General features: G+C 37.7%; 1 protein-coding gene across 1 annotated transcript in view; it reads left to right on the forward strand.

Moving 5' to 3' along the window:
• Window positions 1-20,401, forward strand: part of LOC149826791 (uncharacterized) — a 96,084-nt gene extending 75,683 nt beyond the window's left edge. Inside the window, exons 3-10 of the mRNA XM_090018984.1 lie at window positions 6,087-6,216; window positions 6,306-6,763; window positions 11,327-11,407; window positions 11,511-11,609; window positions 16,315-16,473; window positions 16,592-16,678; window positions 16,834-16,905; window positions 19,772-20,401. Of these exons, the coding sequence (XP_089875110.1) occupies window positions 6,087-6,216; window positions 6,306-6,763; window positions 11,327-11,407; window positions 11,511-11,609; window positions 16,315-16,473; window positions 16,592-16,678; window positions 16,834-16,905; window positions 19,772-20,059 (1,374 nt within the window). The 3' untranslated portion in view covers window positions 20,060-20,401. The remainder of the gene's footprint in view (window positions 1-6,086; window positions 6,217-6,305; window positions 6,764-11,326; window positions 11,408-11,510; window positions 11,610-16,314; window positions 16,474-16,591; window positions 16,679-16,833; window positions 16,906-19,771) is intronic.
• The last annotated feature ends 5,994 nt before the right edge of the window (window positions 20,402-26,395 follow it).

Consider the following 26,395-nt stretch of genomic DNA (forward strand, 5'->3'; position numbering starts at 1 on the left):
GTAATATGGAAGCTCATATTAAAGGAAAGGGGCTTTGGGGTTACGTTCATGGATCCATACCGGAACCGGAACCCAAAATTACCATTATTGAAGGAGCGGATATTAAGATCCTTGAAGGGGATGAAAGACAAAAGGCTCTTGAAGAGTATTCTAAGAAACATGATGATTGGGAAATGAAGAACTTCAAGATCTTATCTTGGATATTTTCATCCGTTGAGACCAAGATAAACGCCAATATCATCAAATTTAAAAGGGCCTCCGAAGCTTGGGTATATCTTGAGAAAATGTACACCTCAAGAGATCTATCCCACAAGTACTTTCTCCAAAAGAGGGCTTTGACTCTCCAACAAAATGACATGACCATTCAGGAGTACTTTGCCGAATTATCTTCCATTTGGGACGAGCTTGCCATCCTTGAACCTAAATGGAGTGGTGAGGCAATCGAATTAAGGCACAAACAACTTGAAGAAGATCGGTTCTTTAATTTTTTGAATGGCCTTAGACCCGAATTTGAACAAGTTCGGTCCTCTCTTCTCTCCGCCTTCACATCCCCCTCTCTTGAAGATGTTATCACCAAGCTAAGTGGTGAAGAAACCCGTATGGGGATTGGCAAAAATAATCCTAGCATTCTTGTTACTTCCTCTACTCAAGAAGATGGTGAAATGGCTAATGCCGTGTCAAGACCGGGAAATAACATGAGGACCTATAGACCTCCTCATTTCAAGAATCAAGGTCAAGGTCAAGGAGGAAATGATCGGTATGGTAAAAGAGACTATAGTAAAGTGACTTGCTATCATTGTAAAGAACCCGGACATATCAAACCTTTGTGTCCTAAATGGAAGAAATTGATTGCAACGGCTATGGCATCTCAAATTGAAGAACGCCCTTCCTCATCAAGTGAGTCTTTTTCTCTTCAACAAATCGTAGAAGCTCTACAACCTCTTCTCAAGGGAGGCACTTCCGGAGCCGCTATGTCATCTCCTTCCCCTGGTAAGACATCTTGGCTTTTAGATTCCGGGGCATCCTTTCACATGACCCCTAGCTATTGCTCTTTCAAATTTTTCTAAAAACTCTTTTCCATCCTTTGTATCAACCGCGGACGGAACATCTCTTGAGATTAAAGGAATAGGGAATTTTGAAAAACAAGACTTCTTTGTTCCAAAAATTCGTTTTATTCCAAACCTTAACCTAAATCTTCTTTCCGTTTCCCAACTCTCGGACCATGGTTGCGATATAAAATTTTCTTCTAATAAGTGTTGGATACAGGATCGCCAGTCCGAGAGATTGATTGGGGAAGGCTCTAGAAGAGGAGACCTCTACTACGTTGATTTTCTTCAAGTTCCCAAGAGTCAATTTTGCAACGTCGTTCAAAACAAAGATATTCATGTATGGCATAAGAGATTGGGTCATCCCAATATAGTTAAAATCTCCTATTTGCCTTTTGTTAAACATCTTTGTAAAAGTGATTTTTTGTGTAATGAATGCATTCTTGGGAAAATGAAATGTTTGCCTTTTCCTCAAAGATCCATGTTTACGACAAAACCATTTGAAATTGTCCATTCCGATGTATGGGGACCGGCTCCGGTAATGTCAAAAGGAGGATTTTCATATTATGTGATCTTTGTGGATGACTATACTAGGTTTTGTTGGATCTATTTCCTTAAACATAAACATGAAGTTTTTTCAACCTTTAAAAATTTTCACATGATGATTTCAAATCAATTCAATGGATGTTTGAAAATCTTTAGGTCTGACTCTGGAGGAGAATACTTCTCAAATGAATTTAAAAGTTATCTTGAAAATTTTGGTATTCTTCACCAAAAATCTTGTCCGAAAACCCCTCAACAAAATGGGTTAGCCGAACGAAAGCACAGGCACATCATTGAAACAACTAGGACTTTGCTCATTTCTTAAAACATTCCAAAAAATCTTTGGGCTGAGGCAGCCCTTACTTCTGTCTATCTCATAAACCGACTCCCATCGAAAAATTTAAACAAAATTTCCCCTTTTGAAAAACTATATGATAAGGAACCTGATTATAGCAGGTTAAGGGTCTTTGGGTGTAAATGTTTTGTTCTCACTGATAAGAATGACAAACTTTCTCCTAAAGCCATTCCTTGTGCCTTTCTTGGCTATTCTGAAACCCAAAAAGGGTTTCGTTGTTATGATATCAAAAGTGATAAATTGTATGTTTCCAGAAACGTAAGTTTCTTGGAAAATATTAGTGGATTTGAACGTTGTGACCCCCATAATGAAAATATGGATTATTCTTTTTTATTTGATTTACTAAACAAGGACGATGACACTAGTGATAATGAGTCAGATCAAAGTAACACAAATGAATTTGAAACCGAGGAAAACATCTCCTTACCACCTTCGTCACATCAACCTATTGAATTACCTAGAGACCCTATCACCTACTCTCATAGAGATCAAAACAACTTTAGGAGTGCTCTTGACAGATATAATGATGCCAGTTCCAGTACCTCTCAGAATGAAGTGATCCCTCGTAGAACTGAGAGAAGTAGAAGGCCTCCTTCTAGGTTCATTTCCTATGACTCTTTTTCACCAAGATATAGAGTCTGCCTTAGTGCCATCCACTCTTATACCGAACCGAGAAATTTTGAAGAAGCACGAAAGTCCCATGAATGGATTAATGCCATGGACAATGAACTCGAGGCCCTAAGAAGAGCCAAAACCTGGGAATTTCAAAATCTTCCTGAAGGCAAGAAAACAATAGGGTGCCGATGGGTTTTTAAAGTAAAAACTAAAAGTGATGGATCCCTTGAAAGATACAAAGCTCGCTTGGTTGCAAAAGGATATAGTCAAGAATATGGTATTGACTATGAAGAAACTTTTGCTCTTGTAGCTCGTATGGTCACTGTTCGATGTCTTATAACCGTTGCCTCTATCAACAAATGTAACATCTATCAAATGGATGTGAAAAATGCCTTTTTAAATGGCGACTTAAGCGAAGAAGTTTACATGGATGCTCCTCCTGGAATGGAGACTCCTAAGGGAAAGGTGCTTCGTCTTCAGAAAGCACTCTATGGTCTAAAGCAAGCCCCCAAGGCTTGGTATGATAGATTTAACTCTGTTATGATTGAAAATGGTTTTTCCTCTTGCTTTACTGACACTGCTCTATTTGTTAGAAAATCCAATGCAGGATTGTAATTTTACTTCTGTATGTTGATGACATGCTCATCACTGGGAGTGATTCTAACGGGGTTAAGAGTATAAAATCTATCTTAAAAGCTAAATTTGAAATGTCTGACTTGGGTTTTCTGACTTATTTTTTGGGAATTGAAGTAGCATACTCTCTTAGAGGATATTTCTTATCTCAAACTAAGTTTGCTTCTGAGATCATTGACAGGTCAGGTATTACAGATGAAAAGCTTTGTGAAACTCCTGCGGTTGTAGGAGCAAAGATGAAAATTGATGATGGGGTTTCCCTTTTGGATCCGACACCCTACAGACAGCTTGTAGGATCTTTGATGTATCTGAGTATTACCAGACCAGATATATCCCATGCAGTCCATACTGCAAGTCAGTTCCAGCATGCGCCTACATCCGTTCACATGAGTGCCATCTTACGGGTCGTAAGATACATAAAGGGTACTCTAAATAAGGGAGTTTTTATGTCCTCTTCTTCTGACTTAAAATTGATTGCTTATACTGACTCAGATTGGGGAGGTGACCCAAATAACCGTCACTCCACCACTGGTTTTTGTGTGTTCTTAGGAGACTCACTAATCTCGTGGAGATGCAAGAAACAACAAAAGGTGTCGCTCTCCTCAACTGAAGCTGAATACCGGGCCATGTCAACTACTACCATGGAGATTGTTTGGATTCACCAACTGCTAGAAGACATGGGGATCAAAATTGAAGGACCCACCAAGCTATGCTGCGACAACAAGAGTGCAATCTACATTGCAAAGAATCACACCTTTCATGAGCGGACTAAACACATCGAAATGGACTGTCACTATGTTCGTGAAGCATATCTCCGAGGAGTTACTGATCTTCCCTATGTCACGTCCGAATATCAGTTGGCAGACTTATTTACTAAAGCCCTGTGCGCCCTACGGTTCAACTTTCTTCTTGGCAAACTTTCGGTCATCTTGCCCTAAGTTTGAGGGGGGGTGTTAAATTATGTAATCAAACTTGTAATTTCGCATATATATTTTATATATATAAGGTAATACATATACATATATATAATATATGTATATGTATTTACCAATTATATATATAAAATATATATATTCCTAGTAAGGGTAGTTTAGGAATTTTACACATATTCTTTTTCAAGAATATGTTTTTGTAATTATTTCCTTTTTTCTTTTTCTTTATTCTTTTTTTATTTTTCGCATTTAATGCTTGTACTAGCATTGGGAGGGGCCCAACCCACTAGTCGTTGGACCCCTCCAACGATCACATTTGTGACCGTTGGAGGGGCTCCAACGACTATGTGGAGCCCCTCCCAAGGCCTCCTCCAAGCCCTATATATATGGGCAGCTCCTCTTGTATTTTCTCAAGGGATTTGGGATTATAGCCCAACCTCTTTAGTGTTTATGAAACTTATGGGTGCAAGTGCACATTTGTGATTCGGTGTGTTGTGCTTGTTGTGCACAAGTGTTCTTGGGTGTGTATGTTCACACATTTATTCTTAAGGTTGTTGCGTTATCGACTAAAGTATCTTGTTGAAGATACTTTCACAGAGATAACCTATGCTATAGATTTGGTTGTGAAAGCAAGATTAGCAGATGACTCAAAACAAGTAAATTCTCCCATGGAGGCAAACTTGAAGATGAGGGCAACTGATAATGTTGAGCTAGAGGATCCTATAGTTAGTTGGGAACCTTATATATTTGACTATATCCAGACCATATATAACTCATGCAGTTCATATTGTCAGTCAATTTATGAGTGCTCCCAGATCAGTTCACTTGGCAGCCATACTTAGGATCATCAGGTATATAAGAGATTTTATGCACTATGGCATGTTTTTCTCGTCTTTGTCTGACAAAGAATTGAGGGCTTTCTGTGATGTTGATTTTCGAGGCTCCACTAGAGATCGACTTTCCACTACAGGGTTTTATGTTTTTCTTGGAAGCTCCTTAATCTTGTGGAAGAGCAAGAAGCATCGAAGGGTTGCTTTGTCCACTGCAGAAGCTGAATACAGAGCAATGACTCAAGTTGTGGTTGGGATTATTTGGATATGATGGCTATTAAATGAATTAGGAATTTCATGTGAAAAGAAAACTCAACTATATTGTGACAATATGAGTGCTATTCATATTGCCAAGAATCCAGAGTTTCATGAGCGCATCAAGCACATTGAAATAGACTGCCATTATACAAGAAGGGCTTACAAAGATCAGATTATAGCTTTGGAGCATGTCAGCTCAAAGAATCAGAAACAGATGTGTTTACAAAAAGTCTTTCTCTCTTTTGCATTTCAGTTATTTCCTTTTCAAACTTTGAATGATTCCCTTACGTCCTTCCAAGTTTCAAAGGAAGTATTGAAAGTCTATGTAATATAGTGTAGTATAGATATGTGTAAAGTAACTTTATTAGACCTTATGTACATACCTTATTAAGAAGGGGGTATATTAGACTTTTTGCTCTTTTCTTTTTGATGTACTCTAAGGGCGGTCGACCCTTTATGTTAGAGAGGTCTCCTCTCACACGACTTTGTCTTGGAATGAACATTTGTTTCTCTCTTCTTTTGAACCTCTTCTAACCCTAGCTCCTCTCCCTCTTCTTTCTTATTGTTTCTAACACTATTCAATGCTGTGTATCTCTTTATGATGTATATCAGATGGCTTTACTCATCTGGGAGTTATGTTTCTGAAGTTGTTCGATTTGTCAACGACTTTAACACTTCAAGTATTAACTATAAATTCTTTAACAAGTTGGAATGTAGGGTCTAATCCCACAGTTCATTGCATTATGATATCTTCTATGTGTAAGCCCTCAGTATATATTAATTTTATCGCTTCTATTTCTACCATCTTGGTCTTATTTGATGGCTTATGTTATTTTTGGCTTACTTTTTATTTATTTGTTTTTCGATGATACAGGTAATAGCCGGTTTAACTGCTTATTTCTTGGGCTTGACTCTTGCGATTGTGGCTATTGCTATCTCTGCTTCTGGCTTTCTATGGTTTTACGGGAGCTTTTGGATAACAGGGCTCTTCATATTCTTCGGAGGTTTGTAAATTTTCATTTGAGGTTTTAAGCATGAGCTTTTACAAGGTCATTTTTCAGTTGCTTATATTTTATTCTATTCAATATTGCAGGAGTCATATTTTTGTTGAAGTTTGAACGCCTTGCACTTCTGGTTACAATGATATATGCCGTTTATTGTGCAAAGCTTTATGTAGGATGGTTTGGATTGGTCTTGGGAATAAATTTGGCTTTCATATCAAGTGATATTCTGATATATCTTATCAAGAAAAATGTAAAAGAGAATAAGGAAAACAGTGAACCTGACGAAAGAACTCGGGGAGATGCTGGTTGCTTCTCAGGACAGCCTACTCATGCTGCCTTTTCAGATGAGAGTCTTCGAACTGCTTTCGGGGTGTCGCTCGACAGAAGCCAAGAAGTGGCTTCAACAAGTGGTGGGACAGAAGTTGAGTTAACTTCTGAAGCAGAAGTTGAGAGGTTATTGAATTGTGTGGATCATTATTCAGTATTGGGCCTAACCCGTTATCAGAGCATAGACATTTCCTCCCTGAAACGTGAATACAAGAAAAAGGTATATATGCTTAAACATGTACCATGAACAAGATGTTTAACTTGGTTTTTTGTAAACAGGATCTCTTTGTAGTGTATTTGCAACTTGTACTAGATTGCCTTCAATGTCCAAGCAAGTCATGCATAAATTGGTTGCTCAACTGACATAAGTTTGCCGTTAGTCACTTAGATTAGGAAATAGTTCAAATCTCCCTGTCCAGGTGATGTATTTGTATGCCCGCCCATCTCCACTCCCCCGTCTCCCTAACCAAAAGAAAAAGGAGAAAAAGGAAAATAAGGAAACACCAGAACTAAAGATTTTCTTTTTCTTTATTTTCTCAGGAAAGGGTGACTATGTGAAAGGTTGGTAGTTTGCAGTTTCTCCTTTAAAAACTCTTAGGTTTTGTTTCTTCCCTTGTTTTATTATTTATCACAAAAAATCTTTTCTTCTCGAGAATTTGATGGTTTAAATTTTTTCTGTAGCAGAAAAGCTGAGATTTTCTTGTCCTTTGGCTTTAGTTAAATACTGCCTGAGGATAGGTTTTGCAGATATGCTTTTAGTTTTAATATCTTATGCTTTAGAGTGAGATGCCCAATGTTACAATGCTATTCAGACATTGTGGCAAAGTTTCCACATAAAATGGTTTTTGGTTTTCTTTGGTGGTTTGTTTCCTAGAACTTGACTTTTAATTTTTTTATAGAACTCTAGCATATCTTCTGATAATTGTTTAGAGAGAGAGAGAGAGAGACTATATACTTTTTGAAATTATAACTGTGGTAGTTGTCAGAAACAGCCTCCCGTCTACCCTTTTCAATACCATTTTTTACTAGTTTCTATCATCTTCATCATTGTCATTTTCTTTCCTGGAACCAACAATGTAATATGTAGAAGCTACAACACTAGCACAATATCATCTTCATTCTCCATTCTCAACACCATGACAGTTTTCACCATTAACGCTGCTGCCATGTCCTCAACTGTAATATATCCTCACTTGAATATCAAGTTTCATCGTTATACTATCATGATACTCTTATCTTTCACCGACGGTACCCACCACCATGACCACTGCCAGTGCATTGTCATGCCCTTCTATCATCATCTGAACCATTGCTATATTTCATTTGCTATCTTCCCTTGGCTTATCATCATCATTACCATAATGTATGGCAATCAATATTTTTGCCACTCTCATCAATGATTATGTTCTATCATTGTCAACTTTCTTTCTGAAAATAAAATTTATTATTAATTGAGAGAAAGTGCAATAAGATGTCACCAATACAAAATATAACCAAGTACAAATTAATGACCAATTCTAGGGTGATCAATCCACTATATATTCATGTTGGGCCATGTAGCGCGCACATAAGAAATTAAGTCTGTTTGCACCTGCAAGTGGATGAGTCTGTATGAGCAGGAAGAGTCTTTAAATGTGTGTGGCTGTTATTCTCTTTCCATATTATCCATCATACCGACAAATCCACCAGCTTCAAACAATTCTCCCTTTTTTTTGTGCCAAAAATTGAGAGGACATAAGGTCCTGAATGTTGAGGGATGGCCTAAGGTGGAGAACTATATCTAGCGAAGCAAATAAGAAGTGTTTTTGAAAATAGGATCACAGGGGATGTATAGTCTTCTTCCTCGTGTTCACACATAATGCATTTGCTGGCCACATGAATGTCTCTCTTTTTAAGGTTAAACTGGGTTGTCAAGAGAGACCGACCATGAAAACGTGCAAGCTCTAGGGGAAGTCTCAGCACTTAATAAGGCATGTTTGGAAACCACTCCATGCCTGGCTTTAGAAGCACATGATATAGGGAGAAAACTGAAAAACCGACATCATGGCTAGAACTCTAGATAATTTGGTCTCATCCTGTTTTGGCTTGATATGTTCCAGCTTCTTTACCAAGTTCATCAAATCATTGAACTCTTGCTCCTTGAGGTTCCTGCAGAAGCTCCAAGACCACCCACTGTTAGGATCCCAGTAATCCTTAACAATTCAATCTGGTTCTTTAATAAAATTGTAAAGGCTAGGAAAAATTGATACTAAAGTGATCTGGTCACACAAATAATCTGTCCAGAACTTTAGAGACTGACCGCCATGTAGCTTAGCTGCCACCAATGTTTTATAGTCATGTAAGGTAGGCAACTACCCGTCCAAACACCTGGATCTCTCTTCCACGTAGATATTACAATCTAGTTCCAAGGCGAGTCATCTAGAACGTATTTGGCTTTTATGAGATCCACCCAGATCTTGTCTTCAGTGCATCACACCCACCCCCAGTTTGCCAGCAGGGCTCTGTTCAAGACATCTAACCTGGTGATGCCTAGTCCACCTCTGTCTATTGGGGAGGTGACCAGTGCTCATTCAACTATCTGCCTTTCCTGGCTTCAGTAACACCATACCAAATGAAGGCCTGCATCATCGTTTTTATCATCTTGGACATTTTCTTGGGGATTCTAAATGTAGCCATTAAGAAAAAAAGGTATACTTTAATCACAAGTTTGACCAAAGTAATTCTCCCAGCCATAGAAAGATATTTAACCTGCCTGCCTTGTATACTGATTTTCAATATTTGTACGAGTTTTTCCCCCTCAAAAGGCCCCAATATTTTTTACTGATTAAGTGTCCCAGAGAAAAACCATCTGTTTTTTCTTTCTTTGAATCCTTGTTGGTTTCAATCAGAAGCCCAAGTAGAAGACTCTAGAGAGTTTTACAAGGACAACTGTCTTGGAAAGTTGGAGCTTGTAAGTGATTCTTGATGGGGATGTATTGTGAAAGTTGAATTTTGATTGATTTCCAGTGTCATTGTCAACTTTGTAGATATAGTAATTGATATCTCCTACTTCTGTGCACTGTTTCACTCTCTATGCATTAGTCACTCCCTTGTGCAAAATTGACAACCTAGACACTCTAGTTGTTGTTGCTGCTGCTTTAGTCTTTGTACTGACTGTAGTCGTGCATCATCAATTTATTGCCAAACATCCTTTAGCGCCATGTTTGATTGATCAACCATGGCTGCAACCATCAACATATTATGATCATAATCTCATCATATTCCATCATCATCATTGCCATCATATGATGACCTCACAATCAATGTTGACATCTTCTACCATATCTGCATCATTGTCATTACCGAGGGCAAATGTGACTGTCACCACCGCTGCTGTAATCATCAACAACATCATTATTCATTTCTGTTGTTTTGATGATTATGTGGTTTGTTACGATCTGACAATATTGGGATAATATTGTAGTGAGAAGCGGGACTGTCCAGTGATCCAGAAACATAACATTATGCTATAACAATGACTTTTTTTTTGTAATTACAAAAGCAATGATACAATATCTTGATAGTACTGAAGAATTACCTTAATAGGGCTATCAACGGGTCAGGTATCTAACCCATCAGGGTATACCTGAACCTGCCCAAATAAAAAATTGTTGGGTTCGGGTTTTTCCAGCTCACGAAAATGAAATCCCAAACTCGGATCAGGTTGACCCGAATATTATTTGGGTCAGCACTTTTTATGCCTAGACTCGGGAATTCGAGTTTGGATTGGGTCGGGTACCTGGTACAAACCAGGGTTACCGGAAGCGCCTAGCTAAAAGGGGAAGCGCGCTTCGGAAGCGCGGAACGTCGCGCTTCCGAAGCGTGGGGGGAAGCGTCCCCCTTTTTTGGGAAGCGCGTCCCCCTTTTTTGGGAAGCGCGCTTCCCTTTAATGGGGGACGCGCTTCCCTTTAATGGGAAGCGCGCTTCCCCCTCGCTTCCCCCTCGCTTCCCCCACGCTTCCCCCTCGCTTCCCCTGTTTTTTTCAATTTTTTTGTATTTTTTATTTTTTATTTTTTTCGCTTCCCCCTCGCTTCCGAGACGCTTCCTATGTCGCTTCCGAGACGCTTCCTATGTCGCTTCCGAGACGCTTCCTAGGTCGCTTCCGAGACACTTCCCGAATCGCTCCTAAGTGGTCCCACGCTTCCCCGCTTCCTAAAATTTTGAAAGTGCCTCGCTTCCCGCTCCCCGTATCGCTTCCCGCTCCCGCTTCCTCAACTGGCAACCATGGTACAAACCCAACTCATTGACAGCCCTTATATCTTAACTGCTACAATGATGTTAACAATGGCAAATAAACAAAATTTGAAGAATAAGAAGAACAAGAAGATGATGATGAAAAACAGCAGAAACAATGCATAAACAACTGGAATTTTCTGTTTATATTTGTTCAATTTGTTATTTCTTCATAATATTTTTCAACGCTATATTTCCATAGTGTTTCTTATTTTTAGTTTACCTGATAATTTCGTGGAAATTCCTTTATCAACTGAGATGATTTTTTTTTCTAGGAAAGCAAGAAACTTGTTTGGATTTTGCTTTTGGCCTGTAGCCAGAAAAATCAAGTTTTTATAGCTTCACAGAATAGGGCTGAGACACAAGGCCACCATGGGACTCATAACCCATCATTTAGCTGAGTTATTTTCATGCCATCTTGAGATGCTGCAGTTTTCACATTCTTTCCTTTTTCTGTTTTAAATTGTCCTTGTGTACTTTATCCAGTGACTTATTCTAACATGAATATCAGGCCATGCTAGTACATCCGGATAAAAATATGGGTGATGCTAAGGCTGTCGAGGCCTTTAAGAAACTTCAAAATGCATATGAGGTACAACTTGATATTTTCTCCTATTTTTAATGTCAGTCTGCAGTTTTCTTTTGTTCAATGTTGAATGTTGTACTTTTGTAAGATGTTCAACTTAAATTTTTAGGTATTGCTAGACAGCATAAAAAGGAAAGCATATGATGATGAGTTGAGAAGAGAGGAGCTATTCAACTGCTTTCGTAGGTTTCAAAGTGTTTATCAGAAGGTATTTCTCTCTTCAACTTCTTTTGCCATTATTATTCTTATTATGTGCTTTGTAAGTAAAAATTAACAACTAAAGGACTTATATAGAAGACCTTTTTTTTTCTCTTTTTTCCAACATGGATGCCTTTGATGAATGTTGCTTTGGAAGATTGGATATATGCCTTCTGCCAATTTCCTTTTCCCCCCTTCTTTTTAAATGGTAGACCAAATACATCTTAGCTAAAGGAAACAAAAGTATGTGACATGAAGCTATCTTGCAGAAAACAGGCTTTGGTAGGATGATCTAATAATTTCTGTATTTTTTCATGTTTCCTTTATCTATACTCTTTTAAATGGTATTTTGGCTGTTTGGTCATTTACTGATTTACATAGGTTTAAACTTTATTTATGGTCAAACAACTGGAGTTAGATGATATAGTTTAGGTTCACTTTATTTGCATAGGTTTAAACTTTTATTGCTTTTTCTTTGGGACTGATCCCATTTATGGAAAAGAAACAAATATCTTTATGATGATTAAAAGGGTTTAAGGTACCATAGACAATGAATTTGGTGAATGAGGCAGTTTTTGATACTGAAAAATGACTTCTACTTGACAAAGCCCATGACTTGGTGTAAATAATAGGGATATAATGACCAGTCCTTGCAGTGAATGAACTGGAAAATGTATGCAGAGTCTTGAATCAACACCAACCAACAGTATCACTTATTGTCTGCCTCATCTGTTGAAGAGAAAATCACCATAATAATTTATATGGAAAATTGCTAGTGTTTTCCCAAGGGGGCATTTGTTTCACCCATTTGGTGAGAAAGTGGACCATTTTTTGTATGAAAATGTCCCCTTTCTCACGGTGAAACAAACTTTATAATTTGGTGAGAAATTGGTCAAAGAGAAACAACTTTGATGAAAAATGATCTGTTTTCTCATGGTGAAACAAACATGATGATTTGGTGAGAACCCTGTCAAAGAGAAATAAGTTTCTCTTTGACTGCTTGTTTCATATGAAAATGGGATCACCTTCCCCCTGGGGGAAGGGTTTTCTCACCAGCTTTTCTCATGATGGCTTCTTCTAATAATGCAAAAATGGTTGCTTTTTCATGTGGGGCCTACCAACATTTTGACTTTCCAACACAACATAAAATAACTGTTTTTCATTAATAAATGCAAAAGTGCCTTTTCATGTGGGGCCCACTCGCATTTTGACTTTCTCCCCCAACATGAAACAAACACAGTGATATTGTTTCTTATGCTATCTATTTCACTAGCATGAAGCAAGTGAGATTTGTCTCTCTCTTTCTCACATCTGAAGCAAATGCCCCCCTAAGAAAAAGTAGAACTTAAAGGAAAGTAGAGAAGGCAAGATGCATTTGAAATCTCTCAAAACTTTGGATTAGCAGGACCTAGATGGCAGAGATTAAGAAATATATTAAATAAAGTTGCACACCAGCCATGATCTGTGCAAGGTATTACTACAATGCTTCTATTTGCACCTGTGTTCCATTTTTTTTTTTTTGAGGAAATAAAATTACCGGTCACTTTTAAGCTCCTAGAGCTAAAGGCAGTTAAAACTAGTCATTACATAAAATAGTTCTAATTAGAACAGTAATTGTATTACAAACATAACGAAAAGCTGGCCAAATTATGTTGAACCTAATGTTCTTTGAGTCAGCCCAGGTCTTACTAATTTGGTTACAAAGGTCATGGCCTCATGGTTTTTTTTTTTGGAAAGTCCCTGGACATCAGAGGTCCATTATGTCATGTTACTCGCAAAGGCCATGGAAACCTTAGTGGTTGGCCTTGGCCAACAAGACATGGTTTAGCCAGGATCATGTCCTCGGTGTTAGGAAGCGTAATAGTGATATCCTACCTGCAGAAAAGTGTAACTGATCACCCAATTTGCACCGTTCTAGATCAAGGCATCTTCATGGTCACCACGAAACAGAGAGTTGAGATTGGCTATTGAACCACCTAGACCTTGGCATGGTTAAAAACAATTGAAATCAATAGCATCTCTGAAGCATGGCACTAAAGGCCACATGACATGTTAGCGTAAAAACATTAGGGTTGACAATAGGATGACAAAAGTTTTAACTTTTAATATGTATTTGAGAGCATGGTAGGACTGATTGCTCTAGGTAATTGATCGACCAGCATTTCTTTTGAAGGACTATATCTGAATTAGATTCATATGCTCAGATCTGGTATCAAATTATGTTCTTGCTGGTTGATCGTCACAAAAAACTTTACCAGTTCACCAGTAGGATAATAAGCACCATAGCAATGCGAAAGTTCTTCCAAAAGCAGTTTTCCACTGAGCAATCACATGACATACAGCTTTTATATAATATAGAATAATCCTAGTTTGCTTTTTCAGAACACCATACAACTGTTGCCACAAAGAATTTAACCAGAAGTTGAATATCATCAGTCCTAAATCACCTTGCCAACAACGTCAGTGTAGACTTGGACAAAACATGTCACTAGTACCACAAAGTTGGCAGTACTTTTAACCTCATGCTATGGGGTGAATCTAAATTAATACTGATATCAACTAGCTAATTCTATGGTGAAAACATATTAGACAGGGCTTCGAAACGAACTAGCCAGCACAAAAATAACCTAGGTGGGGTTTGTAATCAAGCTTATTCAAGCTTAACAAGTTGAATTGTATGCTCAAGCGGGCCAAGTTTCTGCTTGCAAAGTGGCTTACTTTAGTATAAATATGTGAAATTTATGTATTCATACGCTTTTGCATAGGATCCTACAAGGATTTTCGTGGGCAATGCCTACCTCCTGCATTAGTAATTTAGTAGTCATAGGTTCAAGCTTCTCGCCACCTGTTCAAGCTTGGGTTTGGTTTCCCCTTTGTCAAATCATATGATATTTTGCACTTACAGGTATACATTAGTGATTCAATGGCAACAGTATCATCAGATAATTTAGTCTCCTTTTATGAGTCTGGGCTTTTGCTTACAATCACACATGGCAAAATGATGAGTCTTCTGCAGTCAGAATCTTAAGTCCCATGAAGTATTCTTCATGAACATTAGATGTAGGGACTTGTGGAAAAATGAACATGCCCACAGTGAGACATGCTATAAGCTATGTCACATAAGTGCAGGTGCGGTTGTGGGTGCGAAGGGTGTGACACGGTAGTTTCCAAAAACTTGGGTACGGAGGTGAGGATATATATATATATATATATATATGTGTGTGTGTGTGTGTGTGTGTGTGTGTGTGTGTGTGTACTATAGATAAAGCTGGACTTGATTAGGGTTAACTGAGTCCAGTTTTGGACAGAAATGGACCCCGGTGCGGTTAACTGCACCTGAAAATGTGGAAGCCGTGAACACGGGTGTGTTGGCCTTTTAAAAGAGTTCGTGTTACATAGGCTATAAGCCTTACCAACACAATCAGAGTTTTGATTCTCAGGACACAATGTTCTTCACAAGCATTAAATGTAGGAATTCATGGAAAAATGAATTATTAAAGTACGTTTCACCTATGATGCCAATATGAAGTACTGCAGAACAGAAAATGACCAACCTTTAACTATTAATGCTGTATAAAATGTAGCTTCTAAAATAGAGGAGGATGGTTGGAGCCAGTTTCTAATAAATAAATATGATATGCACATACAGAAGTTCAACAACCACTTATTTCTCAAGGTGTATGTTTCTATATCTTCATATAATGTTAAGTCTTGCAGGGAATCTCTTAGATTGAGTGTAATCATATATGACACAAACTTTAGAAATATTATTGTGTCATTTGATAAAGCAATTTCAGAAACTTATGTGTGATGGCATTGGCTGCTAATGTCAGCAGATATATAGTGTTACCAAAGATGCGTGTTTGTTATTTGAATCCACAATTCTTCATTTAATAGAACAAATTGGTGAAATACTGCTCAATATTCCAATTATTTACAAAAATTCTTCTATGTCATGATAATTTTGGATTTTGCAAGTTCACAAATAAAATTTTATTACCTTCAATTCTCGCCTTTTATTCTTTACGTATAGAAGTGTTACATTGGCAAACTGCTTTGTAAAAGCTGGCAGTAGGAAAAGGAGAGAATGCTAATCAGCTCTGCACCAACAACAGTACACTACTCTAGCAAGGCTTGTGCATCAGAAGTAACCAGCCTTGTAATGGCTACTTTTGGTTTTCTATTTTGGAGACCGTTATCTTATATGTGAATTACCCTGATGGGTGACATTCTGTTTCCTTCCGACTTATGTTGGTGTTACTGACATAGGAAGGAGCGTATGGTTCAGTGCATACTTTGAAACATGCAGTGAGGAATCTCCTTGATGCAAATTTTGTAGTTCAATATAGCATACTTCGTAAGCATGATACAATAGTCGAGGACCATAAGTTAAACATGGAGTGGGGAATCTCCTTGATGCAAATTTTGTAGTTCAATATGGCATACTACTTATTTCTTAAGCTTGCTATAATAACCAAGGACCGGAAGTTAGAGTAGCCCTGGATTTTTGTTTACAATTCTATCAGCATTTAAGATGTTCAGATTACTTATATGAACTTCCTGTGCAAATCCATGCTTCATCATGGAAGTTTGTAATGAATCTCTGGAAACAACGTCAGCTTTCCTTTTTTTTTCTTTTGTGCTGGTTATGTGCTGTTGGGTTGATTGGTTATTTAATTGAGTAACTGTCATTATGGTCCTTTCTTCTCCATCAGAAGGGTAGACAAGGTTTCTTTCCATCTGGATTTTCTCAGTCTGAAGCTAAGGAGGATGACTCTCAAGGGGAAGTAAGAAGGATAGAGTGCAAAAAGTGCAACAAATTTCACATTTGGGCTCACATGAGTAGATCTAAAGCCCAAGCAAGATGGTGCCAGGTTTCACTTTTCTACTCTTCTAAATTTGCAGATGTGCAAGATTTGGTTGTAATCACTGATGGCCTGTAGTCATATTGTTACTGGTGCTGAGATTTCCAAAGTGATTTCAATCTTGTAGGATTGTAAGGAATTTCATAGTGCAAAAGATGGAGATGGATGGGTTGAGCAATGTGTCCATCCATTTTTATTTGGAATGTTGCAGAAGGTATTGTTTGTATGCAGTTACTCTCCCAACTAGGTGTGGTCAAGCTTGAAGTTATTTTTAGAAATCATCTGCCTTTAGCTTCGGTGTAGCTTCTGCACATTACTCATGAGGCTATCAATAAATATTGAGTTTTTGATAGATGCTTGGTTTTGCAGGTCGATCCACCCCGTGCATATGTTTGTGCAGAGAGCAAGATATATGATGCAACTGACTGGTTTCTGTGTCAGGTATTTACTTATATATTAGAATCCAGTCAAGGTACCATGATGTCTGTTTATTATGTGTAGCCATAATGGCAAATTATCATGTGTTTGGTTTTTTTCATTTCTTGAGGCGACTAACTGATAAAACCAATTGTGTTCTGGAACCCACATTCAATTATTTTCACGTGAAAACTATAATATTTCATGAAACATGGGCTATAAGTGAGATCTCATATTGCTACCATTTGCAGTGGATCTTCCTGCTATCCATTGCTGTGGTTGTGAGTGAAATATGCTATGTCACACGGACTCGGCTAGGGAGGTGCCGCACCGAGTCGACACGCCCCGACACGGGTGCGGACACGGGTGCGGCCTCGGACACGGCCTGGACTCGGTCAACGCCGAGTCGGACTCGGTCAACGAGTCCAGGCCGAGTCCGTCTTAATTTTGGACTTGGTCAACGTTGACCGAGTCCAAAAATGTCCATTTTTAGTACAAAAAATAAAAAAAAAAGATCTTTTTATATATTTTTAAAAAATATATATATAGCATGAGTCTTAAACATTAGGCCCAGAAAAAAAAATTATTCTTAAATATTATCATTTAATTCTCTCTCTCAATCTTAAAAGCTAATAAATTCTCATCCACGAGTACCAACACTTTTCATCCACCAAGTTCTCTCTCTTATAAAAGCTAATAAATTCTCATCCACGAGTAGCAACACTTTCTCATCCACCGAGATCTCTCTCTCTCTCTCTCTTTTTCAAATCTAGCTTTGAAAAATTAAAAGCTTTTAATGCTTTTAATTAATGTTATGAATTTTAGCAAAAGATATTTAATGCATTTACCAGAACATGCTTTTAGTTAATGCTTTTAATTAATACCTTGATGATGTTTTATTCCCATGGTAGCTAAGACTCGGCTGAGTCAATGATAAACTCAGCCTAGTTTGGTTCTAACCCAGTTATACTACTATTTTAACTCAGTTAGTTCAGGATCTGAGACAACTTGGAAGAGTCACGAGCCGAGTCCAAAATTTATATAGACATATGCACACACTGGATATATATATATATATATATATATATATATATATATATTTTTTTTTTTTTAAATATATATATATATATATAGCCGAGTCCCCGTGTCCAAAATTTTTAAAATTGCGCCGCACCCGTGTCGCACCCGCACCCATGTGACATAGGAAATATGCCTGATTAAATACATTTTTGGATAGCTTCCAAGTGCCCATGTGTCATCCCAGTTGACCTAAACATGTTGAGTGCAATTCAAATAAAAAATTGTTACTGGACAATTTTCCAGCTGTTAAACCACTCAGATTGAGTTAATGGAGGCATCTTACACATTTTTACCATCACCCGATAACTGGATGTATGAGAGATTGATGATGACTTTGGTCAATATGGTAAGCAACATATTGGTATATAAAGTTTTGAGTATATATCAGATGTCACCATTGAGTGGTTCAAGTCTTTTCTGTAGCCAAAGTTTTCACAGAGCATCTATTCGACTCTCAAAAAATTTCTTTGTGGAGTGGACAGCGTGGTACGTGCAGTGCCATTACTTGCCATGTCACGTGGATGACTTATTAAACATATTAACATGTGTCATGTCCATCAAAATCATGAGTGGCATATGCAGATGATGCCAAATGGAAAGATATTATCCTTGAATGGTGATATATGGGGTCAAATAGTTGTTGAGCCTGCATGAAATTTCTCCTAGTTCTGCTTGCTTGTCAAAAGCTCTCAATTCGATGGTCAGGTAGCTTTCTTCAGGAAAAAAAAACCCCTGTTTCTGTTCCATCAGTGAGATGTTGGCAGCAAGCAGCTAATTTAGGCAAATCTGATTGAAATCCTTATCATGCTCTTTTCAGCTTTATTTAGTTGTACCAAAGATAGTTCAAGCTTGTGTTATTTGATCGGGCATCATCTACATCAACGTAATTGAGGATTCAAGTGTGAAAAGAAATAGTACCAATTCAAGATGCTGTTTGATTTCTGTTGTGCTTAATCTTTCTAATCAATTAAACAGGGAGAGGTGTACAATTTATCCATTTAAATGTTCTTCACTTTAGTTTGTTTTTCGCATCATAATAAAATATCCTATTTGACATGATATGTCCATTGAATTGCTTCATGCACATAAGTGATAACCTAAGGCTGTGCTTGTTTTATATATTGATTTGGCATGCTATATTGGACATTATTAGACAGCATAATGCATCTTTAGATACTATTGGATTAGGTGTCAATTGCCCTCATTCTAATACTTCTCAGATATGTTTGGTATTTGCTGATTTATCTTTATTTTAAGTTAGTTTTGTAGGGATATTCTTGTGCCTATTAGTCTTGCACTATCGTCCAGCATATATATCTAAATGTGCATGTGTGTGTGTGGGGGTGGGTGGGTGGGTGCATATGCATGTGCGTATTGGCAGCATGGTGATCGATCAAATGAATTGTGTTGCTCACAGTAACATTATGACAATGACTAAGAATGATGATAATATGAAGAAAATAATGATTGAATCTTATCAAGTTGGTATTGTATGATAAATTATGGCATAGTAATTGATAGGCACTTATAATATGACTTTATTTCACATATCAACGCACTGCAAGAACTAAAGCCTTAAAAATAATCAGTTCCAAGTTCCATAAGGAGACCAAACATTCAGATATAGTGATGACGATCTTTTTCCAAACTTGTGTTTTAAGCTAAGGTTTTCTTAGCTCGTCTGGTTATTGGACTTGCATTCTCAAGCTTGCAGCCCTGCATCCATGAGTCATTTATGGTGGAAGCAGTTATTATCATATATTGCTATTTACGTGCTTCATCTCTGAAATATTTAGTTATCGTTGTACAGGGAATGAGATGTCCTGCCAACACCCACAAGCCCAGTTTTCATGTTAACACAAGTGTTACCACAAAGCATAACATGAGAGGAGGGAGTTCAGCTCACAGAACAGGAACAGTGCCACCTGACATGGATGAGGCCATGACAGAGGAAGCTTTCTTTGAATGGTTACAGAATGCAATGCAATCAGGAGTTTTTGAGAGCAATGCCACCTCAGAAGGTTCTGCATCTAAGAGCAGCAATGGCCCTAAGGGCAGTGGCAGTAAGAAAAAGAAGCGTGGGAAGAAGCAGTGGTGAACTTAAATGTCTTCTCGCTTGATGTCTTTCCAATTACCATATGTAACTAAATATGAGTCTTGGCAGTAATCTTGATACAAGGATTTGCCATAGAGGGTCATTTTCCTGAGTTTGACGTGCGATGGGGTTTCTTTACATAGAATTTGTTCATGTCATTTCCCAAGCTTGTAAGCTGTTGCTTAAGAGGCAGATCTCTATATCAAGTTTTCAAGTTTAAACCAGCTTCTGTTTCTTGGCACTTGTTTGTGTGTGACTTTGGTAAATGTAAAGCCTGAGGGACAAGGCGAATCAGAAGAAAAAAGACCACAGAAATGCTAATGCCTGATGCCACATCTGTAGCAATTTCTGTCCCCTACAAGCAAGGGAGGAATTTGAGCTTTTCTTTGTCATAGTCTTGATGTTTATGAAAAGCCATGCCGTATTTCAGATTTGGTTAGCTTCTTCTTACTCGAGTGTTGCTAGGTGCGCACTTGTAAGACACTGAATTAACTAGACTGTTTTGTGCATAAACTAAGATTTAGAATAGATCAAATGCTTTTATGGAGAAATTTGGCTTGCCAAAAGAGATGCTACCACGGAGGGCCCAGCATGACAATGTTGTTCTAGCTTCAAGGTGTGTAACGTTCAGTATTAAGCAACATCGATCTCTCAGATGGCCCGAACCAAAGAAAAGTGCTACTTTTGCAGGTGCTTAAAATGTCTCAACATCTGAGATGTGACAGGGGCATGCCATTTTAATATTTTTAATAATCAATAAATATATTTTTGCATATTAAAACATCAAAAATACAGTTTTTTCAATTAATAAAGTTCCTCGTGTCTTGGATTTCAAAAAATATGCACATTTTGTCTTGTATCCGTATAGAGTCTGAGTCCATGTGACAGTGACAGAGCTGAGATGGGCGAAGTTGGGGCATGGGTTCGTGCTCACCAAGCTTACAAAATAATCAATAAGCGCATTGCGCTCTTAACACTTGGCAGTGCCTTCCTCTTCTATTCTAGAGAGGGAGAACAAGAAACAAAAAATAATAATAATAACAATAATCTAAAAAAAATCACCTACAAATTTCTTTAGAATCTCAAGATTTTATTGTTGGTAACAAAGTTGCTGCTAACCAACTGGGGGCTCCGCTTGTCTGTTAGGAGCAGCTACTGCACGTCACCTTGTGTTGTGACGTTGCAAGTTCAAATCCCAATGCCTAACCCCAGCTTGCCTTTCAAAAAAAAAAAGTTGCTGCTAAATCCAAAACTAGTAATACAAAACAATCATACACTTCGAAGCAAACATTCAAAAAATGCCAGGAGTATGGCTTCCAATATGGGGAATAAATTACACCTTTGACTCTTTAAGGGCTTCCATATCTACGCTGCTCGCTGTAATTCAAGAGATTTTATTTGTTGCATTTCTTTTGGCAGAGAACCAGTTAGGACCTGTGGCAACCAACAGAAAGGGACGACAAATACTTAGAGCAATTGCCTTTGCAGTTTCCAATGATCCAGTTAACGAAACCAATCAGAAGTTTATTTAACATATTTGTGCTACATGTAGACTACACTAGAACTACCTCATGGCCAGTCTCTGTAATAAGTATTTCATCTTCGATGCGGATTCCAATCCCTTGATACCTGACATTGCCAATATAATTAATGTAAAAGATAAGATCAAGTGAAAAAATGATGCTCTATTGAAAATAAATAGTTCAATGAATACCTTTCTGGAACATTCGATGTGAATGGGATATAAATTCCTGGTTCAATTGTGATGACCTGCAGATACAAAGGTATTCTTCTAAGCAGGAAAAGACGTGAAAGTCATCGAACATGTCCTGCAGTAATATTAAATGTTTCCAAAATGCAACCGCTGAACAGCTCTTATAATGAGAAAAGAAGGGTCGTTCTCTTCACAACGTGTAATTTTGAAAGCCATTATTTGAATAAACAACCCTACACAGTTTAAGACAACAAGAACTAGACCTACTTCAAATAACTTTTCAAGTCACCAAAAAAAAAAAGAACAGAAAACTTGTCAAAAAAACGAAGGAATAGAATAGAAGCGTTTCCTCTAGAGAGGTAGGTCAATATTTTACTTACAACTCCTGGCTGCAACGGCCGACTATTGCTAATTGTTGAACAGTCATGAATATCCATCCCCACATAATGACCAAGATCATTCAAAAGCTATGCTAGTCAGGATCATATATATGAATTTTTCTTAATTTATGTTCTCAAGAGCCTAGGATCATGTAAAATCCACCTCACATCATGATTTCCAAGCTTTACAAGTTCCCATGCAGCATATTACAGGTTGAGTCTATGTCCTTCATAAGATGGAAAAATACCTATATTGCTGTTGGATTCAGCTGGTGGTAAGAATTTGAGAGGCTCAGACGGTCTTTTAAAATGCCAAGCCTTTTAAGACCTTTCTGAAGCATTTGAACCTGTGATTATAGTACAAACACGAATCATATGAAATCTTGTTCAGCTTATAAGACATTAGCGTATTAAATAGAGCATGATAGCACATATAACCACCGCACACTGATCTCATAATAGCACATCGTTCTTTGAAATGAATTGTAAATTGCGGGAGACAACTTATTTAGTATAAATCTTATGTGTCCCGCATCAGGTTTTCTTAGTACTAGTTCTCAAGAGTTCTTTACATAAGGTGTGAAAGGATTTCTATTTTACCTCTAAAGTTGCAAAATCAAGATGAGATCCATGTGAAAAATGTGACTACAATTAATTTTCTGCAGTTAAGTGAAAAGCAAGATGTAAACCTAGCAAAGAAGAGGAATAAGAAATACAGAAGAGCACTCTCCAAATGTAAATGTTGGGAACATTGTGACCCTGAAATCCCTTTATTATGTTTAGGAAACTCCAACCTTGAAGACTAAGAGGCTAAGCCATAATGGAAAAAACAGAGTGTGCAATTGCCACTGAAAGTGAACCCCAATGGCTTTCATCCAAAAGCAACCTAGATCACAGAGCCAACCAGCTTTATTAGATTGGTCAAGGTAGCATGCCCTACATGCGAGCCAAGTATGAGTGGTTCACTATTGGTTGTCCAATGAGGGTTGCAATCAAGTTAAAGAGTTTTTTTGCATAGTTGTAAACACAGTGAATTGCGACTCCACTCATTCAAGTCTCAACTTGGGGTTTGACTGGGCCAACTGTCACTTGGCTGACTTCTATTAATTTGTATTTTATGTATAAAAATAGTAGAAAATTTGTGTACAATAGCATAATCAAAACAATTAACATCTAACAATTGAATACTAGTGATGCAACGAGTACGCAAGATTCATCATATCAACTACCAATGAAAACTAAGTTATGAACTTGTGAAAACTGCTAAACTGTCTCGAGGTTCATTCCCTGGAAGACCAAGAGAAGAACCAAAGAAGATAACTAAGAAAAGAGAATGAGAATGCAAAGGAGATTGTCCCATATACATTAGGACATGATTGAGACATCCCATGTAACGCCCCCAAAATCCCGAACTTGTAACTTTTTATAAAAAGTTTGAAAGCTTTGTAATCGATCATTTTTTAGAGTTTAAAATAGCAGTTCAGCGAAAAATGGTGTTTGAAATAGCAAGTCAACGGACCTTGAGCGCATTACATCGCAAACTTTCCTTTACACAATGGATTTATAACTCCGCACATTCGTTGAAACCAAATAGATTAAAAAAAATGCAGTTCTAATAATTTAGAATTTATACAAAAGAGGAATTTTCAAAGAAACCCTTATGTAAAATTACAAGAATGTCCTCAAGAGTAAAACGTCAAAAAAAGAGTCTCATATTGATCTCATCACGTCATTATGTCATCGTTTGTCGTACTGACCTAATCATCACATGTACTCATAAGATGAGTCAGTTTCATGAAAAACTGGCAGGTGCATAAGAATAATAATTTAGAACAAAACTAACACGTGCTTTATTTCATACATGATATGCAGTTTAGAATAAGCAGGAATGAACATGCTAATCTTGTTTCTGTATCATTCCTATATTATCAAATGTTTCCGAAGAGTGAGCAAAATCAGCGTAATCAATAAGCTAATAAAATTTAGAACCAAACTAATATATATGTTGTTTCTTTCACGGTGTGCTAGTTAAAATAAGTAAAATAAACATGATAGCTTTGTTTCGATATTAAACTGTCCTAAGGGTACGCACAGGAGAAACGTAGAAACAACTGAGACTGCTCGGGGGTTTGTTATTCTATGTATTTTGATACTCCGGACAACTAGTTGAGTCTGCTTCTAAGGAGATGACCAATGACCGAGAAAGAATTCCCCAGCAGCCACTCGTTCAAGGGATACATCAAACTTCTGCAGAAGTCCATGAGGTCTATTACCTAGGATAAATTTTGGTAGCCCCCTAACTCCGATGACTGGGGACACCGAGTTATTTGCTCGAGAGGTGGTTTTTAACAACTTGTCTATCAAAGTTTTTATATCATCTCATCTTCTCCCTTGACGAAAACAAAGAAACGAATGGGTACGTCAGGGTTTATTTAACTGAGGACCCATTCTACATGCTCTGGTCTTTCAAACCAGCTCGAGCAACTTGCCTATGAAGGCGATCATCACCATTTATGTGATTTTCATTTCATCATTGTGTCTTTGCATGTTACGAGGTTACCATAAACCTCTCATCAAATCATCGTAGTACTAACATGACGTGTATGTCTGAAAGTACCGCTATGATAAGAGAGGTATAGGTTTCTCAGAAAGAAACCCCAGCTTTAATGTGTTGTGAAAGAAACGATGTAATCATTTTAGTTTAAATTTGACATGCTCTGATCTTTCAACCAACTTGAGCATCCTGCCTGTGAAGGCGATCATCACCATTTATGTAATTTCAACAATGTGCATTTTGCATGCTTCGAGGTTACCATAAACCTCTCATCCAACAATCGTAGTACCAACATGTCGTGTATGTCTGATAGTACCACTATGATGAGAAGGATATCGGTTTCTCAGAAAGAAACCCCAACTTAATTGTGTAGTGAAAGAAATGATATAACCATTTTAGTTTAGTTTGACATACTCTAGTCTTTCAAACCAACTCGAACATCTTGCCAGTGAAGGCGAAATCATCACTATGTAAGTGATCTATAACACTATGCATTTGCACGCTACGAGGTTACCATAAACCTCTCATCTAATCATCGTAGTACTAACATACCACGCACGTTTGATAGTACCGTTACGATGAAAGGGGTATTGGTTTCTCAGAAAGAAACCCCAACTCTATTTAGAAAATCTCAATGTCCCATACTCTTGGCTGGGGATATCTGAGTCATTTTCAGATATCAAAACAAACGACCGTACGTAACTCTTAGGGTTACGCGGGGTTGAGAGAAAGACTTGGTTGCGAATGTGCAACTGCCAAAAGTTCATTTCTGCTTTCCGAAAAATGAATATTTCAAATATTTAAATCTTGCATGAAATCCCTTTTTAAAAATGAATATTTAAAAGACTAGGCGAGCATGCGCAAATCTGCATCTTTAAGAGTAAGCATAAGCATGTGCACGTTTTAGCGCGGCGACAAAGTAATTGACATAAAGCAAAACTCGATGTGCAAAACTACGCATCGAGCTAAATAAACTGTGTAAGCAATGCACGATGTACAAAACCATACATTGGCTAAATAAATTGCATAAGCAATGCACGATGTACAAAACCGTATATCGGCCAAATAAACTACTCACCATAACTTTGTCACCCAATATCGGAATTGGACTATTCTGGGGCTGTTGGAAAGTTTATTTCGAGGGTTGCAACTAGAAAACTATCGGAGATCGTTTGCCATTGTTTCAAGGCCCATTCGAGCTGTTTTGGTGGGTCAAACGGGCAAGTAAAAGTTTTACATACTATATATAGTAAAGTTTGACCGGGACTTAATTCCTTATCCGAGAAGAGTTCGAGGGTGATTTAAAAAGCAAAGTGGATGTAGTCAACAAGCTTTACCTAATTGAGTAAGAATTCTCCTTTGTAATTAGTAGCAGGATCTCACCCTAATTAGGAAAGAGAAGTATAACCTAATTAGGAGGCGGGGTATCCACTAGTATAAATAGGGATTCTATGTATCAAAGTGAACATAGTGAGCATTTTGGAGAATTAATGAAAGCAAAGAGACTCTCAATGCCTACTTTCAATTTTGCCAATTTTCTTGTGAATCCTCTTTTGATTTTTCTAACTTTCGTGATCTGGTTTGAGAGGAATGGAGGAAGAGATTTCTCCTCTCCTAGTTACAGATCAAGTTGGCATCAGAGCTCCAAGTTACCCCTAACTGTGGAGTTCTCGGTTTATGGTTGCCACTGG

The sequence above is a fragment of the Nuphar pumila genome, chromosome 10, assembly GCF_984573655.1.
Source record: "Nuphar pumila chromosome 10, dmNupPumi1.hap1.1, whole genome shotgun sequence".
In the NCBI taxonomy this organism is placed as follows: domain Eukaryota; kingdom Viridiplantae; phylum Streptophyta; class Magnoliopsida; order Nymphaeales; family Nymphaeaceae; genus Nuphar; species Nuphar pumila.